General features: G+C 39.3%; 1 protein-coding gene across 1 annotated transcript; it reads left to right on the top strand.

Moving 5' to 3' along the window:
- Positions 1 to 4,160: 4,160 nt before the first annotated feature.
- On the top strand, positions 4,161 to 4,940 carry LOC115950011. The gene has a single exon (XM_031067264.1). It carries the CDS (start codon positions 4,161 to 4,163, stop codon positions 4,938 to 4,940), a length of 780 nt encoding a protein of 259 aa, XP_030923124.1.
- The last annotated feature ends 13,887 nt before the right edge of the window (positions 4,941 to 18,827 follow it).

The raw sequence follows: 18,827 nt of genomic DNA, 5'->3' as shown, positions 1-18,827 counted from the left end.
CTTTTTTTTTTTTTTTTTGGCTGAGAAGGGTGATTGTGAACTAAATTTGAACATGTAAATTTATGGGAGTCTCCGTATTATTTGTTTTTACAGTGAGAAGTGAGCTATGAATAAAGTTATAATAGAGAGACAGAGAGTATGCAATGAATATATAAACTTTGACTGGTTATTGGTAGTGGAGCAACAATAGGGAACAAATGAAATGACAAACAGAGGTGAAAGAAGAAGAAGAAGGTAAAGTTAGAAAAAGTAGTGCATTATAATTTCATTGTAATGGGTTAATAGTGTATTTGGAGTTGTAGTGGGTTAATAATGTGTTTGAGGTAGTGAGTGAGTGACAGTTTGACAAGGATAAAAGAGATAAAGAAAAAAAAAACATAAAATAACAAAAATATCACACAAATTTAACAAAATAAAAGCGGGACTTGCTGACATTGCTAACTCATAATTCTATAACTAATATTTTTAAATTAGATAGTTTGTTAATAATATATGGATGTTTATTTGAATTTTTTTTTTCGCTTATCTTCTGCCCCCCTAGCTTTGGGTTCATCCCTGGATGTACACTCCCACTTTGGTCCCTACATTTTTTTTTTTTTACTGCTTTTAGTTCCCAAAATAAAAAACCGTTCCATTTTGTCCTTACTTATCTCACTAACGGAAAATAGCCTATGTGCAAACGAAGTGCACTGTTGGCACACTTTTGCTAACGTGGCTATTAAAATAATAATAAAAAATTTTATTTCACACTTAAAATTGCCACATCAGCATATAAAATTTTGGGTAAATTGCAAATTACACCCCTGAAGTTTGGGGTTGTTTGAATTTTACACCCCAAAATTTCAGAACTTTGATATTGCACCTTGAAGTTTGGTTCCATTAGCAATTCACCCCCATGATTTGTTTCTGCTATTAGGTGATATATGTGCATGCTGACGTGTTTTATTTTTGCTAAATCAGCCCCAAACAGTTCCGTTTCAATAAAGACTAAGTGCAGACAACTATCCAAATGGTATCGTTTTGCCCAAAGCTAAATCACAAAACTCTAATCATAAACTACACTATTTGAGCCAAATTCTAAAATCCCAAATCACTTGTATTAGCTACTCCTAAATTGCAGAGCAAGACCTCATCATGAAGTGTGAACTCATGGTTGATGTTGTTGGGCATACCAATATCAAATACATATGTGTAAAAGAAAGTCTATGTCTCCAACAAAAGAGTCTAAGTTTATCCAAAAAAAAAAAAACAAAAGAGTTTATGCAGAAACCCATGGCTGAAAGCAAAATCCAAAACTCAAAAATCATCTTGGATTTGTTGTCTATCTCTCTCATCCAGACAGAGCCCCATGTTGAAAGCCTCAAAGGCTTGTGTTCTTCATCTTGTTCCTCACAATTTCTTCAGCCACAAAAGAAGAAGAGAGCTAGAGATAAAAGAAAGATAACTCATCGTTGGCGCCGCCTAGTGCCTTTGATGATGGAGTCGGTGGTCTAGGTTCACAAGCTGAGGATCTAGGTTCACACTAGCCAAGGAGTTGGGTTAGAGAGGTCTAGCCGCTTGGTTCACAAGAGCTAAAGTGCTGGGTTTGTGGGTCATGTCTTTGATTTTTGATTCTAGCCGTCTGGGTTCATAGGAGCTAAAGGGTTTTTTTTTTTTTTTTTTAAATCTAGGCAGTTGTAAGTTAGTTTTAAAAGTGCAATTACTTGGTTTTATTGTGGTGCAATTTTAATTTTGTTGACACAAAAGCAATATGGAATTTGTAGCCAAAGGTTTTGTTATTTTCCATTAGTTTCTTAAATTTCCTACATGATTCCATTTACTCATAAAAAGAGACAAATTATAAAAAATATAAATCATGGATTGAGAATTATGAAAATAAATCAGTCATTCTCCATGCCTCTACTGTAACGGGACAAGACTAGAGCAGATGATTCATATTAAAGCCAGAGGGTTTGTGTTTTAACTTTTGGATGAAACGACAACATGTTAAAATGTAGGTCTGCTCTTAGTTGGGCCTGATTTGGCAAAAATAAAACATGTCAACATGTACATGTGTCACTTAATAGCATAAATGAATCGTAAGGGGTGAATTGCTAAAGGAACTAAACTATAAAGTGTAAAATCAAAATTCTGAAACTTTGGGGTGTAAAATCCAAACATCCTCAAACTTCAAGGGTGTAATTCATGGTTTTGAAACCCGGACTGGACCGGACTGTACGGTCAGACTGGGAAAACCGCAAACCTCTCAGTTTTGCGGTTTTTTTTAGCTTCAAGAACCGTTCTATGGGAAAAAAGCAGGGACCCGTGCGAACCATGGTCAAACCGTATGGTTCTGAGAACCATGATCGATTTTCGAGGTTCAGACGGTTTCTTTTTGTTTCAGTTTTTCCAGTGAATTTTGGCCAATACACCGATATGAAGTTATGATTAGATCTAGAAGAAATGAAAAAGAAATGAAAGAACACGAAGAAGAACAAAGATTGGAAGGAGATTTGATAATTTTTGGAGGTGCTTAAGCTTCACTGATTCACAATCTTCAAATCTACTGCAGAGAGAGATAGAGACCTCAACACAAAAGAACATAAAGGAGACTGATTGAATAATGAATTATGGCTTCAGCGGCCAAAAGTAAAGAAAGAGAAGTGGTAGTAGGTGGGGTAGGTGGGAGAATATATTGGAGTTGCCACGTTTTGCTTTGCTAGTGGTTGAAGTTTTTAACATTTTATGTTTTGCTTTTTATTTTGGATTTTACTAAATAGGATACCATTTTTGAAAAAAAATTTATTGAAAATTGAAAAAGTTGTAAAATTTTTTCAAAAACAGATTTGTTAGTACCCTTTTATTTTAAAGAAAATAATTGATTCTTATATTCCTAGTGGGCCATGTTGTAGACATGCAATGCAATACAAATATCATCCATCCGTTCATCACTTAAAAAAAAAAAATTAATGCATTCATAATTTTATAAGTGCCATGTTGCGGACACGCAAAACAATTGCACAAATACCATTATATATATTTTTTATTCTAATTGTTATTGATAGTGTATTATAATACACAACTCCAAACTCGTCCAATGTGGTCGTCCAAAGTAAACGAGGTGAACGAAATAAATGTACTCATCCATGGTGAGGTCATCCATCCTAGGAATTTCCTGGACGACCTTCCTGGATTCTAGACGTCTCTCCCCATGCAAGCTTAGGACAAGCTTGTGACAGTCCGGAACGCAAAGGTCAAGGTACATCACCTTAGCTAGTTTTTAATGACAGTTATAGAAAATAAGCCTGAATAATGTAACTTTCATTGCAATCTTCTGAATTCCTAGATGATAGGGGAAGTTACTAAATATGTAACTGCCCCATAAGGCATGCTATATAAGCACTCATCAACAAGAGGGTAAGTCATTCAGACACTTCCATAAAAATTAGAATTCCAAAAATACTAACTTTACCATAGGAGGATTCTTGGCCGGTCTTCCTCAATCGCCTCTGATTTTGTGTTTTCTTTTTCAGACTTTCAAGTGCTCTCTGATCATTGACACCTGAGACATTCAGCCACTGATTTCACTGTGTTCATCAGTTGGCGCCGTCTGTGGGAAGAATTTGTCTTACAATTTGTCCTACGACAAAAGGTTGAATGGTTCGGACCAAATCGAGGGCTACCAGCCCAGGTCATCAGGAGAGTAGAGATGCTTCAAGTAATCCTCATCACGACCATCAGTCAGCACCAGTCATGCAACCATCCTCTGTTCAACATGTGCAGTCCATGGCAGCTGCCATGGCGGAGCTAACCCGTCAAAACCAAGAGTTGACCAGGGAGATTAATTCAAGAAGGCAACGACATGAAGAATATGCTGAAGGACAAGCCCAGAGTCAAGGAGGTAGAGAAAATGTTAAGCCCAAAAGCCAGTCAAGAGGTACCACTTCACGAAGGGTGCCACATTTGGAAAGGGAAATGGACCAGATGAGGAAAGTTATGGACGAAATGAGGGAGAACATGAGAAGGGCAAACCCCGTAGAAGATTTAGTTCACCAAACAGACACCCCTTCACGACTTCCATCAACGGTCACCCTTTGCCTCCAAAGTTCAAAATGCCTTCTTTGGATTCGTATGACGGAACGCATGACCCTTTTGATCACATTGCAACTTTTAAGACTACAATGTACCTTCAAGGGATTCCAGACGAGATTATGTGTAGAGCCTTTCCTACCATCCTCAAAGGACCAGTGCGAGTGTGGTTCAGTAAGATCCCTCCTAACACGGTGAGTTCTTTCGAAGAGTTGAGTAAGTTGTTTGTCAATAATTTTATTGGAGGACAAAGGCATAAATGTTCCTCGTCCAGTTTGTTAACCATTGAACAAGGGGAGAATGAAAGCCTGCGATCCTTCATTACTCATTTCAACAGGGAAGCCCTGACAGTGGATGAGATGGATGACAAGTTATTGTTGGCAGCCTTCCATAATGGAGTCAACTTTGACTTATTCATCCACAAAATTTACGAGAAAGAGCCTCAAACCATGGCCAAACTCGTCCATTCAACCCCAAATTTTATGAATGCGGAAGACGCGATTATAGCCAAGAAGAGGAAAAGAGCCGAGAGAATGGAAATTGATCGTCCATGTCATCCAAAACAAGGTCCTTGTCCAAAGAAGGGACGGACGGGAGAAAAGAAAGATCAAGATAACAAGATAGGCCTGCCGGTACGGAATCAGCAATATACGCCTTTGAATACGCCGCTTGAACAGGTTCTTATGCAAATCAAGGACGATCCTTCTTTGAAGTGGCCGGAGAAAATGAAGGGAGATCCCAACAAGCGCAATAGGAACAAGTATTACCGCTTCCACAGGGACCATGGGCATGACATGGATGAATGCTACAATCTGAAACAGCAGATTGAAAATCTCATCAGACAAGGAAAGTTGAGAAATTTCCTTGGATGAGAGAACAAGGATGAAAAGTTGAAAGGGAAGGTAGAGGAGTCGTCGCGACCCCTGCTTGGAGAAATAAGAGTTATTATAGGAGGAAGTTCAGCAGGTCAGTCGTCCAAGTCCAGGAAGACATACCTGAAAGTAGTGCAGAATGTTTAGCTCTCTAGACAATCACCGAGGACGAGAACCACAGACAAGAAAGCAATCGCATTCATGGACGAGGATGTTGAAAGAGTTCACCACCCTCATGACGATGCCATCGTTATTACTTTGCTTATTGCTGACTATACAACTAGAAAGGTGTTGGTGGACAATGGAAGTTCAGTAGATATTTTATATTACCCTGCCTTTCAGCAAATGAGGCTCGGATGAGACCGAATTCGTCCAATAAACTCGCCTTTGGTAGGTTTCGGTGGAATGAAGGTGCAACCTGTAGGCACTGTTACATTACCTGTGGTGGTGGGAGCATATCCACAACAGGTAGCCAGAGACATGAATTTCTTGGTGGCAGATTCTTCGTCCTCATACAACACTATAATTGGAAAACCAACTTTAAATAGTTAGAAAGTAGTTACGTCTACTTGCCACCTGTAAGTCAAATTTCCAACAGAGCATGGGATAAGACAAGTGCAGGGAGATCAGCTGATAGTAAGAGAGTGCTACCTGGCTATGTTGGCAATGGATGAGCAGGTTTAGACGATGAATATCGAGGAAAGGAGAATTGTGGCAAAGCCCACCGAAGCATTAGAAAATATTTCTTGGACAAGAATAACCTTGAGCAGTGTACTAGGGTTGGAGCAGATTTAGAAGAAAAAGCGAAGCAGGCCGTTCTTTGACGAAAAGTATTGATGTGTTTACTTGGAGTCATGAGGATATGCCGGGCATAGACCCTAGTGTCATTACCCATTGTCTGAATGTATATCCTTCCTCTAAACCTGTACGATAGAAGAAAATAGTATTTGCCCCTGAGAGAGACAATGCTATTAAGGAAGAGGTGCAGAAGTTGGCCACAACAAAGTTTATTCGAGAGGTTTATCATCCAGACTGGTTAGCCAATGTAATAATGGTCAAGAAAGCAAATGGTAAGTGGAGAATGTGCGTAGATTTCACTAATTTAAACAAAGCTTGCCCCAAGGATAGCTATCCGTTGCCGCGCATTGACCAGTTGGTAAATTCTACTACAGGTCACAAGCTGCTTAGTTTTATGGATGCTTTCTCTAGATACAATCAGATAAGGATGGACAAGGCAGACCAAGAGAAGATGACATTTATCACCAATCAAGACTTGTTTTGTTATAAAGTGATGCCCTTCGGTTTGAAGAACACAGGGGCAACATATCAGAGGTTGGTTAACCATATGTTTCGTCCACAAATTGGACGGAACATGGAAGCCTATGTAGATGACATGCTAGTAAAAAGCCTGGACGACCTGTAGGAAACTTTTGACACACTTAGGCTGTACTGACCCAAGGAAAAGTGCTAGCCACATTTGCGCTATACCTCAAAAGGACTAGTCACAATTGAGACTCCTTGTAATTGTTAATAAAGCCCAGATCTACCCAGTAAATACCCGATGTGGGACTCATCGCACATCCACACACTTCACACAATCAATCAAATTGGGGCATCACAATCTCCCCCACTTAAATCCTTAACGTCCTCGTTAGGGCCCACTTTGTGGGGTAGTGTCTCCAAGCCCACACGAGGTTACCGGGCAAACTCTGATACCATATGTAACTACCCAAGGAAAAGCGGTAGCCACATCTGCGCTATACCTCAAAAGGACTAGTCACAATTGAGGTTCCTTGTAGTTGTTAATAAAGCCCAGATCTACCCAGTAAATACTCGATGTGGGACCCATCACACACCCACACACATTACACAATCAATCAAATTGAGGCATCACATAGGCAGTACAACATGAAGCTAAACCCCAACAAATGCGCTTTTGGAGTATCGTCGAGGAAATTTCTTGGATTTATGGTTTCGCATAGGGGGATTGAAGAAAATCCTGATAAGATTTAAGCAATACTGGATATGAAGCCTCCACGAAATATCAAAGAAGTTCAATCTCTCATTGGATGAGTTGCTGCCCTTAACAGGTTTGTCTCTAAAGCTACTGACAAATGTTTTCCATTTTTTAAGGTTCTTAAAAAAACGTTTGAATGGACAGACGAGTGTCAGAAAGCTTTCCAAGATTTGAAGACGTACCTTACTACGACACCTTTACTGAGTCCGTCCGTGTTGGGAGAAGAGTTGTATTTGTACTTGGCAGTCACCCCGCATGCCATAAGTTCAGCATTGGTGAGGGAGGAAGGAAAAGTGCAAAAGCCTGTGTACTATACAAGTAGAGCATTGAGGGGAGCAGAAGGACGATATCCGCTAATAGAGAAGTTGGCTTTTGCATTAATAACAGCTTCCAGGAAGCTAAAACATTACTTATCCAAGCTCATGTCATCAATGTCATGACGAACATCCGCTTAAAAAAGCAATGAACAAGTTGGAAGCCGCAGGACGATTGATCCAATAGGCTGTTGAGCTCAATGAGTTTGACATCAGGTACCAACCAAGGCATGCAATAAAGGCTCAAGCCTTGGCAGATTTCATTGCGGAGTTCAAACCAAATTATGATGACTTAGGTGGAATGGAGGATAGTAAGAAGTGGGTCGTTCATGTGGATGGCTCGTCTACATAATATGCAGGAGGAATAGGGGTGGTTTTACAATCCCTAGAAGGAAATAAACTGAAGCACAAGGTCCGTTTGCAATATCAAACAACCAACAATGAAGTTAAGTATGAAGCCCTTCTCAAGGGGCTGGAGTTGGCTAAATTAGTGGAAGCCAAATCAATACTCGTCTTGGGAGATTCTCAACTGGTCATGGGCCAAGTAAACGGAACATATGAGGCTAAGGAAGAACGAATGAAGAAGTACCTTGATAGGATGATAAGGCTTGTGAAGAGATTCAAGGAAGTTAATTTTGTTCAAATCCTAAGGGAAGAGAACGTAGAAGCAGATATTTTAGCAAAGGAAGCCTCAGCAAATGAAGCCATGGACGGGTTTGATGAAATTCAGTATATACCAAGCATAGATCTTCTAGAAGTGTAGCAGGTAGAAAGCGAAGGAAATTGGATGACCCCAATAGTGTCATACCTGAAGGACGAGAAGCTTCCATAGGAGAAAAAAGAGGCCAAAAAGCTCAGAGTCAGATCAGCTAGATACATCCTTATGGACGAGGTATTATATAAAATAGGTTGTTCTCAGCCTTATCTTAGGTGTTTAGCTCTAGACGAGGCGAACTATGTACTAAGGGAGGTTCATGAAGGAGCATGTGGTAATCACTCAAGAGCCAGATCAGTCGTCCACAAGGTCATCCGTGCTGGATACTAATGGCCAACTATCCAAGTTGATGCCAAGGCATATGTCATGGTTTGTAATCAATGCCAACGATTTAGTAACGTCCCCAGACAGCCGTCAGAGTATCTCACCCCAATGACAGCCCCATGGCCCTTTACACAATAGGGACTAGACATCTTGGGTCCTTTCTTACTAGGTACAAGACACATGAAGTTTTTAGTGGTTGACATTGATTATTTCACTAAGTGGGTGGAAGTGGAACCTTTAGCAAATATCACACAGCAAAATGTCAAGAGTTTCGTCTGGAAAAACATTGTGTGTAGATTTGGGATGCCCAGAGTATTGATATCTGACAATGGACGACAATTTGATAACGCACTTTTCAAAGACTTCTGCAAACACTTCGGAATTCAAAGTCATTACTCCTCACTTGCCCACCCGCAAGCAAACGGCTAGACCGAAGTTGCAAACCGATCATTGTTGAAGATCATTAAGACTCGGCTTGAAGGGGCAAAGGGAGTATGGCTAGACGAGATACCAGGTGTTCTATGGGCATATAGGACGACGGTGAGAACCCCTACAGGGGAAACTCCTTTCAAGCTAGCCTATGGAAGCGAAGCAGTCATATTTGCAGAAGTGCATATGGTCAATCACAAGGTGATGGCATATCAAGATAAGGATAATGAGGAGTAACTCCATTTAAGCCTTGATCTAATAGATGAGTAAGAACAGATGCGAGCAAAGGACAGCAAGGTACAAAAACCTCATGGCTAGGCAGTATGATGCAATGGTGAAACCAAGACGGTTCAACATAAGAGATCTCGTCCTGAAAAGGGTTTCCTTGGCAACCAAGAACCCGGCTCATGGGAAATTGGGACCTAATTAGGAAGGACCCTACAGAGTTATCAACTGCAAAAGGTAAGGATCCTACTACTTGGAGGCCCTAGACGAGAGGAAATTGGAGCATTCTTGGAATGTTGAACACCTGAGACGGTATTATCAGTAAAATGCTAGCATGGACGAGTATTATCCCAGACAAGCTTAAAGTGTGTTTTACTTATCTACATATTTTTTAGTATTATTGTGTGTGGGTTATGGATTGTTTGTATTTGTTACTCCCTAAAAGGCATTAGCTTCTAAGCATATGCCTCGTCTATGAACAAATATTTATGTTATGTACATAATGTTGTGAATTCCTAATTTCCATTTTGTTTTCGTTTAAATTAACCCATTAGAAGGCCAAAAGCCCAAGACGAGTAAATTCTCTGGACATAGAGATGTAACGTCTCAGCTTTCCTAAGGGCAAAACAAAATGGCTCAAGGCATATACGTCCAAATAATGGGCGAGACGAAGCCATTAATACTTTAGTCCAACCCATGGATGAGTAAATGCATACATAAATGCTTAATCTATTAAATAGGATGCCAGCTAAAACAATCCAATTTATGGACGAGTAAAAAGTTGGACCCTAAAAAGAAACTTCAGCTGCCAAGTCTAAGGACGAGTAATGCTGAAAAAGTTCTTCCCATCCGCAAAGACGAGTTATACTAGCGAAATCCAAAGAATGGTGAGAAATAATCATGTTAAACATGAAAGAATTCCTACCATGGACGGGCTAAGGTTGAAATCAATGTTATATGTATAAAATAAAAACTCGTCTACACATTAAGAAAGAAGATAAACATTCATTCAACTGTATAAGGGTGGACGACCAACGTCCAAACACCCTTATGAAACTTAATTGTTTGAAAGCCCATCCTGGCACTATGGACGAGCTGAATGTATTTAAGTTTCATTAAAAAGTCCCAAACAATGGACCTTATAAAAAAAATATAAAAAAAGAAGAAGAAAAAGAAAGAACACAAACAACAAGGATTAAAGTTCACTGAGGGGGGTCATTTCCAATGTCCTGAGCAGGTTGAGTAGTGGCATCGTCTTCAATATTGACGTCCTCGGAGCTAGTATGAATGAGAGAGCTTGTAGCAGTAGTAAAGTTAAGCTTAATGGAGCTAAAGTCCACTTTAGGGAAGTTTTCCATAGCATCCATTCTAAAATCTTCAAAACTTGCTGCATAATTGGCGTCAGCCACTGCATCTGCTTTCTCTTTGGAAAGAAAGGCACTCAACTCGTCATTCTTCTTTTGAAGATAGTCAAGACGAGTATCCTTCTCAACTGCGTCAGCTCTCAACTCCTCAATCAGATTTTGCGAGTCCTTGGCTTCGTTTTTAGCTTTGGCTGCCACCTCAGCCTAACCCTTGCAGTCATCTTTAATCTCTTGTATCCTCTTCTCCCAGAAGAATCCTTGTCTTGTCCATTTCTGTAGCTTGTCTAGACGCAGCTATGAACTTTGACATGGCCTACACGTGATTAGAAAGTTATGGTTAGTCAAATATACACATGTTATTAAAAACAAGATGAGATAAAAGGGTACCTTAAAAAGATCATGAACACCAGAGTGCTCAAACTCTTTCAAGGACATGTCGTAGCATACGACCACGTCCTCACCAGTTACAGCTTTCTCAAACCTCTCCCAAGCCAAGTCTTCATTCTCCAGGAGATTCATGGGGATCCTCTGGGAAAGTTGGGACGAGGTAGGAGTAGTGGTCTTGGATGAAGGGGGAGCAACGGTCTTGGCAGGATTATCAGCGGGGACGAACGGATCAATGTCAACCATTTGGATGGACGACTGAGAGGAAGGAATAGACTTAGCAATCTCAGGCCTAGACGACCCGTGTTTCGCTTTCTTCCCACGACGACTGGGAAGATTTCCAAAATCCAGCGTCTTGGGCAAAGATTTTCTTTTGTCTCTAGTTGAAGAACGAGTCTGAGATTGGACCCCAGGCTTGGCAGCCTCGTCCACAACTTCTTTCCCTTTGTTCTCTTTCATTGTGGCCAATCCTAAAAAGGAAAACATAAAGTGTTAAAAATAATAATAAAATAAATGTATGTATACATATGTATATATAATGTAGAAAATTTCCAAGTATAGAAAGAACTCACGTCTGCGAGTTGTAAGTTCGTGAGCAAGTGCTTCCACAGACGGCTTAGGACCAAGTCTCCACGTGAACAGACGTTGAAGAGTCACCAACGAGTGAAAACTTCTATCAACGTGTAGATGAGCCCTATGGACGCGATCATGATGGAATTTACTTAAAGAAGGACGTTCAACAGCTACAAAACAAAAAATAGACAAAGGAAAACAAGGTTAGATAAATACAAGCCAAAAATTAAAACACTTACTGAAATAATAAAGTAAAACAAAATATGAACATACCTTTAGGACGAAGGTTCCATCTTCCAGTTTCTGTCGAAGGTAACTAATGATTTAATCAATCTACAGTCTTTACCTTTAGCTGTAAACTGATAAAAGCCAAGGGACTGGTTAATTTCAGAGGGTTTGTAGCAATAAAGGAATTCGTCCACGGTAAGAGGACGATCCCCATCAAACACCTCTCTCCACCAAATTTTCATAGAGACGATGAGTCTCCACGCATTAAGGTTAAATTGACAAAATCCTAAGCCTAATCTAGTAAGAAGTTCTCTGGCAAAAGCATTTAGAGGTAACCTAAGTCCCCCTAGAAGATAGGCCTTATAAATACCTATCCCGAGACGAGGTTAATAACACCAATCCCTACGGATGGCTAACCTAGGTTTGAGGTCGTCGGGGATTTGGTACCATTTCCTAAGTAAACCTAACTTCCTATCGTCCGTCTTGGAAGGGATTCCTATGGCACAACTATATACGGTTTCTACTTCATCTGAAGGAGGAGACGAGGGAATACTCATCGAGGTGCCAGCCCCTGAAGCTACCCTCATCCTAAGCTGTTCCTGAATAACCTCAAGGTGGAAACCAGGAACCCCAAAGGTGTATCCCTTGTCCGTGGAGCTACCATTACTACTGTTATCACTATTAGAGCTACTATAGCTAGAAGCGTTGCGATACTCGTCTATAGCTTTATCTACACTATAGCTAGATGAGGAAAGAACGACTTCAGACATTTTGTAATATTGAAGGAAAACCTAGAAAAGAAGGAAAGAAAAATACATAGCTCTAGATGGAGAACTAAGGACGAGAGGATGCTTCTAGACGATGCTCTAAGATGAGGGAAGTCAAGGAAGGAAATTTTAGAAATGTGAAGGGTAATGAAGGAATTCTACTATTTATAGGTCGTGGATTTAGGCATCTGAAATGACACAACGAACCAGAAAGTGACACGTGGCATGTTTCTCGAAGAAATGAATTGACATAGCTGGTCACCAATGAGGTTGTAACACGTGGCACAATCTAATAAAAAACATAAGCGCGTCCTTCCAAGGAATGACATGGGACCACACGTTTCCTTGAACGACTCATGGACAAGGGGGCAACTAATAGTATTATAATACATAACTCCAAACTCATCCAATGCGGTTGTCCAAAGTAAACGAGGCGAACGAAATAAATGTACTTGTCCATGGTGAGGTCGTCCGTCCTAGGAATTACCTGGACGACCTTCCTAGATTCTAGATGTCTCTTCCCATGCAAGCTTAGGACGAGCTTGCGACAGTCCGGAACACAAAGGTCAAGGTACATCACCCTAGCCAGTTTCTAATGACAATTATAGAAAATAAACCCGAATAATGTAACTTCCAAAGCAGTTATGGAAGTTACCTCCGAATCTTCCTAATTCCTCAATGATAGGGGAAGTTACTAAATAAGTAACTGCCCCATAAGGCGTGCTATATAAGCACTCATCCACAAGAGGGTAAGTCATTCAGACACTTTCATAAAAATTGGAATTCCAAAAATACTTACCATCGGAGGATTCTTGGCCGGTCTTCCCCGGTCGCCTCTGATTTTGTGTTTGCTTTTTCAGACTTTCAAGTGCTCTCTGATCATTGATGCCCAAGACATTCAGCCACTAATTTCACTGTGTTCATCAATTATATTATTAGATATTATCACAAATTTAACTAATCAACATAAAAAATACTAGGATTTAGTATTTCTTAAAGTTATGATATAGAAAATATATTTGAAAGATAGATCTCTTTGATTCTATAAAGGAATAATAGATTTCAATTTTTTTGAGTAAACAGTAATACTTATTAGAACACACACAAAAATAGTAATATTAGTGTTTTAAACCGGGTTAATAGATCTCTATATTTAATTGCACTATTTTAGTTAATTTTTTAAATATTTGTACTAATTTAATATAATTATTTATATTTTCAATAATTAATTAATTATGACGTCATCACGGATCGACCTCAGTTCAACCTCAAAAACCTTGAACTTCTCCCTTTTACGGCTTAATGAACGGTCCGAGTTTCAAAACCATGGTGTAATTTGGATTTAACCTAAAAAAATTTAAAAAAAATTTATCAATTTTAACTAAATAAAAAAATTAAAAACAAAATAAAAAATCACATGAATTGAGATCTAAGTGGATTTTGAACAAGAACACAAACCCAAAAATTTTAAAACGCAAAAAATTAACATAAGATCCAAACCTGAACACTATTCTCAAACTGGCCACACACTTTTTCTTTTTCCTTTTTTCATCTCAAACTCAAACTCTATTCTCTCATCTCAAACTCAAACCACACGACCACACACTATTCTCTCATTTCAAACTCTCTCTTCTCTCATGGCCGATCCATCTCATGGCTGAAGACCATGGCCGAACCCCATAGTTGAAGACCCAAAGATCCATGGTTGAAACCCACGCCTATCATCTCATTCTCTCTCTCTCTCTCTCTCTCACATCTAAAACTCGGGCTTTCTCTCTTCTCTCATGGCCAATCCATCTCATGGCTGAAGACCCATGGCCGAACCATTTCATGGTTGAAGACCCAAAGACCCATGGCCGAAATCTCATCGTCTCTCTCTTTGGCTAGGATCGTTTAAAGGAAATCAGAACTGAAATTGATGAGGATTGACTTGTGTTTTGGTATTTTTGGTTTTGTGTGGTTTTGTGTTTTTGATTTGACCGTGGTTTGGGTTTTGTTATTTGATTGTGTTAGAATTGTTGAGTTTGATCATTGTTTTGTAGGTGTTTTTGTCTGTTTGGTTGCAAAGAAAATGCAAGAAAATAGAAGAAAATCTTGAATTTTTAATTTTCTAGGCAACCATGTTCTTGGAGAAGAACATGAAGAACAATCAAATATTTAAATAATTAAATAATAACTAAAATTTATTTTATTTTAAAATAATTAAAGAAAAGGAAAAATAATGATGTAGCTTTTTTTAATATTTAAAATGCTGACATGTGCACTCCGTTTTCCATGTAGGCTATTTTCTATTAGTGAAATGACGGTAGGGACCAAAAATTGAACAATTTTTTTTTTTTTTGGACTAAAAGTGGTAAAAAAAAAAAGTAAGGACCAAAGTGGAAATGAGGTGAAAATGTAGGGTCAAAAATAGTATTTTTGCCTAGAATTTAAACTGTATGTATATACACACACAAGTTCATAATCCGTGCAATGTAAAAAAAAAGTAACCTAATACAATTTTATTTATTTATCTAAACATGATGTCTGACCATTATGATAAATATTATTAGGTATTTATTATGACAGTGTTTGTATATGGAGAGATATATTATAATACTAAGCATTTATTATGATTGTGTTTATAAATAGAAAAAAATTTAAATATATGAGAATTATAATGTGTCAAATTGTGAGGCCTCAAAAAGTATTATTATTTGGTTGTGTGTTTCCCCAATTAAAAAAAAAAAAAACTTTTTGACGAAACATATTTATCAATAAATTACATTATATATCATTTTTTCAACTTCTTCCACTTTGTCCTCTCTATCTCGCATGAGTATAAGGAGTACTCCTTTTCAAGCATGCTTTATATTGGGCTAACACCTTCAAATGGTAGTATCACCTCTCCTTTGTCATCATTGCACTTTTTTCTTCCTGTGTTTGTATTTTTTGTGATGAGAGTGGTGGTTTTTATTTATGAGTTTGAAGAATAAAAAATACGTCGTTAATTTTGGAGATTTTGAGGGTGTTTTGATTATTTTGAAGATTGATTGGTATTTTAATCATCTTTGAGGTTTTGAAGGGTTGTTTTAGTGATGATTCATAGTTATCTTATTTTGATAGCTTTGAAGATTTGGAAGTATTTTGGAGACTTTAGAGGCATTTTGGGCATTTGATGATTTCAATGGTATTATTTTGAATATTTCAAAGATATTTTGGTCATTTTGTAGATTTTGGGATTGTAGGGGCCTTTTGTGCGTATTGTGCGTTGGGCTGGGCTGCCTCTTGCGGTAATGGGCCCGAATGTTTTCTGAGTAAAGGAGTTGGGGCCGGTCCAATTGTAACTCAACTTGGGCCGGTTTGTGCACAAACTTATGCCTTGTCTGCCAGGAGTAGGCTTACGGCAAGTAGAACTGTTTCAGGTGAGTTACAACAGGCAGATATAATAATAATAACCAAAAAATAGAGTACTCTGACTATTTAAATAAATGGCTATGTAATCCCTACTTATAAAGCATGATTACAGTTGTGATAATGTCATTCACAGAGAAAGTAAAGGAGAAAGAAAATAATATGAACTAATCAAGAATGGGCATAAATCAAGTTTTAAATTTGGTCTGCTGAAGCAAAGCCAAAGAGGGGAGAACGCCTCTTCTCAATGCAAATAATCTCCAAGGAAAAGATCCTGCCATGAGGATTAATGGTTTTGAGCGAGTCGGACCTAAATGGTTATTGCCCAAAAGGAGTCCTTGTTACGTTTTGGAAGAGAGCAGGATTTGAAGGGGGAGAGAGGGAAATCAACCTACTGGTGCATGTCCATTGAACTATCTCTCTTCTTTCCTCAATTTCCTCTCTTTTCTTCTCTGTTTTCTTTCTTATCTTTTTTTTTTTCTTTTCTTTTTACTCTGTTTTTCTTTTTTACTTCGTGAATACTCTGTTTTTCGATCCCCTTTTCAGGGCACGGCAAGGGCCCTTTTATAGTGCCTGCTGTGACCAATGTTTTACCACTTTGCCCCTAAACCGCATTTGTCTGGTCTGGGCGTACTTGCCGACTACCAAGTCTATGCGACATTCACCCTTGCCAGATAAAGGCAGGTTTGTTTCTTCCTCAGTTTATCGTAGCACTTATTTCCTGCCACGGTATAAATGCTTTCTCTCTCTTTCCCTTAAGGCATGCACCCAACAGTTCCCCTCTCAAACTTGCCTCTTTTGGGTGGTCTGTCATCCCAACAGGACGTACCTCCTAAAAGGGCTTGGGCAGGGGCTGCAAAATAGATCTTTTCCCCTCTCCCCACCATCAAACCATACCCCCTTTACCTCTTACCTCTGGCCCATGGCCCCACCACGTCCTATATTTGCTGGGTACAGGCTGGTGGTGTCTGGGCCTTACGCGTGCTTTCCTTTCAGATATGTCCAAGAGTCTGCCTGCTGCTCATGCGTATGCCGTGATCTGGAGACTCTCCGTCTGTGTTTTCTGACCTTTTACGTGGGCTTTTCTTTGGTTTCCCGCTCCATTCAAGAGCTGGCTTTGTCTGATGATGAGCCTTACATTTCTTTGATCCATTCTTGATTTTCTTTATTTCTTGCAATGTTGAACTGTTATTCCTACCGTAACAACTTAATCCTGCTGGACCTCTTTTGGGCCAGCCGTTTATTCATTTTCTCAGTGGCTTGTCATGGGCACTGTTTTGGTTTCACTTATGGACTCCTATGTCCCTTTGGGCTTTCCTTTAGGCATTCACGGCCTGATCGCTTTCTTTGGACTTCCTCGGCCCGTTTGCTTAATTCCACACTCCTATGAGCTTTTTACTAACTTCATTGGGTTTTCCCGACCCAATAACCTTATTCTCATCCTTGGGGTTCATGGGCCTGCAATAAACCCCTTACTCTTTTAGTTTGCATTGCCTTGGGCTTGTGGCAGCCTTTTCTCGCTTTTCTACCTCATACACTACCCATGGGATGCTATTTCTTTCTTTCCTGACTTCTTTGAGCCCGCTTGCCTCTTCAAGACCCATTTGTTTATTTGTTGGGCCTGTGATCCATTATTCCTGCCGCTTGGGCCTAATGGTTTTTGCTATCTACTTTGTCAATTCTTTGTTGCCCTTATTATTGGGCTTCCTTTCTATCTGCCTGGGCTTTCACAAATGGCCCTCAATAGGGATATGAGTGTATTTTGATTATTTAAAATATTTTGGTGTATTTCACTAGTTTTTATTTATTAGTATTTTCATTTAATATCTCTCTTTCTCTCTCTCCTCACACAAAACGCGGTAAACACATATCTAATCTCTCACCTCTCACCACCGCACACCCTTGGTGCGATGGTCACTCCACAAGTATAAGTGCTTGTGAGGTGTGGGGGATAAGGGCCTGGGTTCAAGTCTCTAGGAGGAAATTTCACACACATATACACTTAGATTAGGCTAGAGTAGAATTTCTATCTTGTATAAAAAAAAAAATAAAAAAAAAAAATCTCTCACCTCTCACCCCACTTTCATCCAAACCCACAATTTTTTTTTTCTCTCTCAACCGCCGCACCTATTTCTTCTTCTTTTTCTTTGCTCAGATTAGCACTCCCTCGCGGTTAGATCACCTCTCCTTCTGTTCAAACCCCAAGCCTCCATAAGCATCCATCTCCACAAGCAGTATCAAGCATAGAATGTCAGAAACTCGTTCCAGTCGACCCACAAACACCGACCTCCTTCACAAGCAACGAGACATGTTCCAGTCGGCCTTCAAGCATCGACCCATAACCACAAGTTTGCAACAATACTCTCTGTCTCTTTTGGTGTGTCTATGTTTGATTTTAATTTCGTTGATTTTGAGGTCAGATTATTATGTATTATAATGTTGTGGTGGTGGTGGTGGTTGGGTTGTGGCGGTAGATGGATGGATTGATCGGTTGTAGAGAGAGAAAGTGAGATGGAGTAGAAGAGTGTAGAGAGAGAGAGCGTGGAGGTCTAATGGGGAGAGGAAAAAACTAATAAAATATTAAAATGCAAAGCTACAATAACAATGTATATATACACAATTATTGTAGCATTTATTATAAACCCACTTGATGTGAGTACTCACAGCTATCGGTGCATTTTGAAACTCAGAAAATGAAACCATGACAAAAGTCCAAAAGATGATAATTTAACACACTATTCTCAAAAAAAAGGGGAAAAAGAAAAGAAAAAGAAATTGGATTGTGAATAGTGGAATAAATTTGGCCTAATGTTTAGGGGTGTCCAAGGACCCACATCAACCGACCCGCCCGCCCGAAACCGCCCGAACCGAAGGTCCACGGGCGGCTCCGAATACACTCCACGGTCTGTCACGGATTGACACTTAAAAAATCCGAATAGTTCGGATCGGACCCGGGTTTCAAATTATTTCACCCGAAATAACCGATCCGACCGAATTATTTATAATAAAAAAACAAAAAAAGCAGATTTGACATGTGCCCATCCCAGCAAATCAGTAATGCAGCCCCAAATTTCCCTCACACGTTCCCAACATAAATATCAACCGTTGATCTCAAATTGAAATTTTAAATGAAGGGTGTTGATGACTCAAAACT

This window comes from Quercus lobata, chromosome 6, assembly GCF_001633185.2.
Source record: "Quercus lobata isolate SW786 chromosome 6, ValleyOak3.0 Primary Assembly, whole genome shotgun sequence".
Classification (NCBI taxonomy): Eukaryota; Viridiplantae; Streptophyta; class Magnoliopsida; order Fagales; family Fagaceae; genus Quercus; species Quercus lobata.
This window is presented reverse-complemented; position numbering and strand designations above follow the sequence as displayed.

What these genes read in the sequence shown, in the direction of transcription:
- LOC115950011 (XM_031067264.1), top strand. Translation starts at nt 4,161, where the DNA reads ATGTACCTTCAAGGGATTCCAGACGAGATTATGTGTAGAGCCTTTCCT.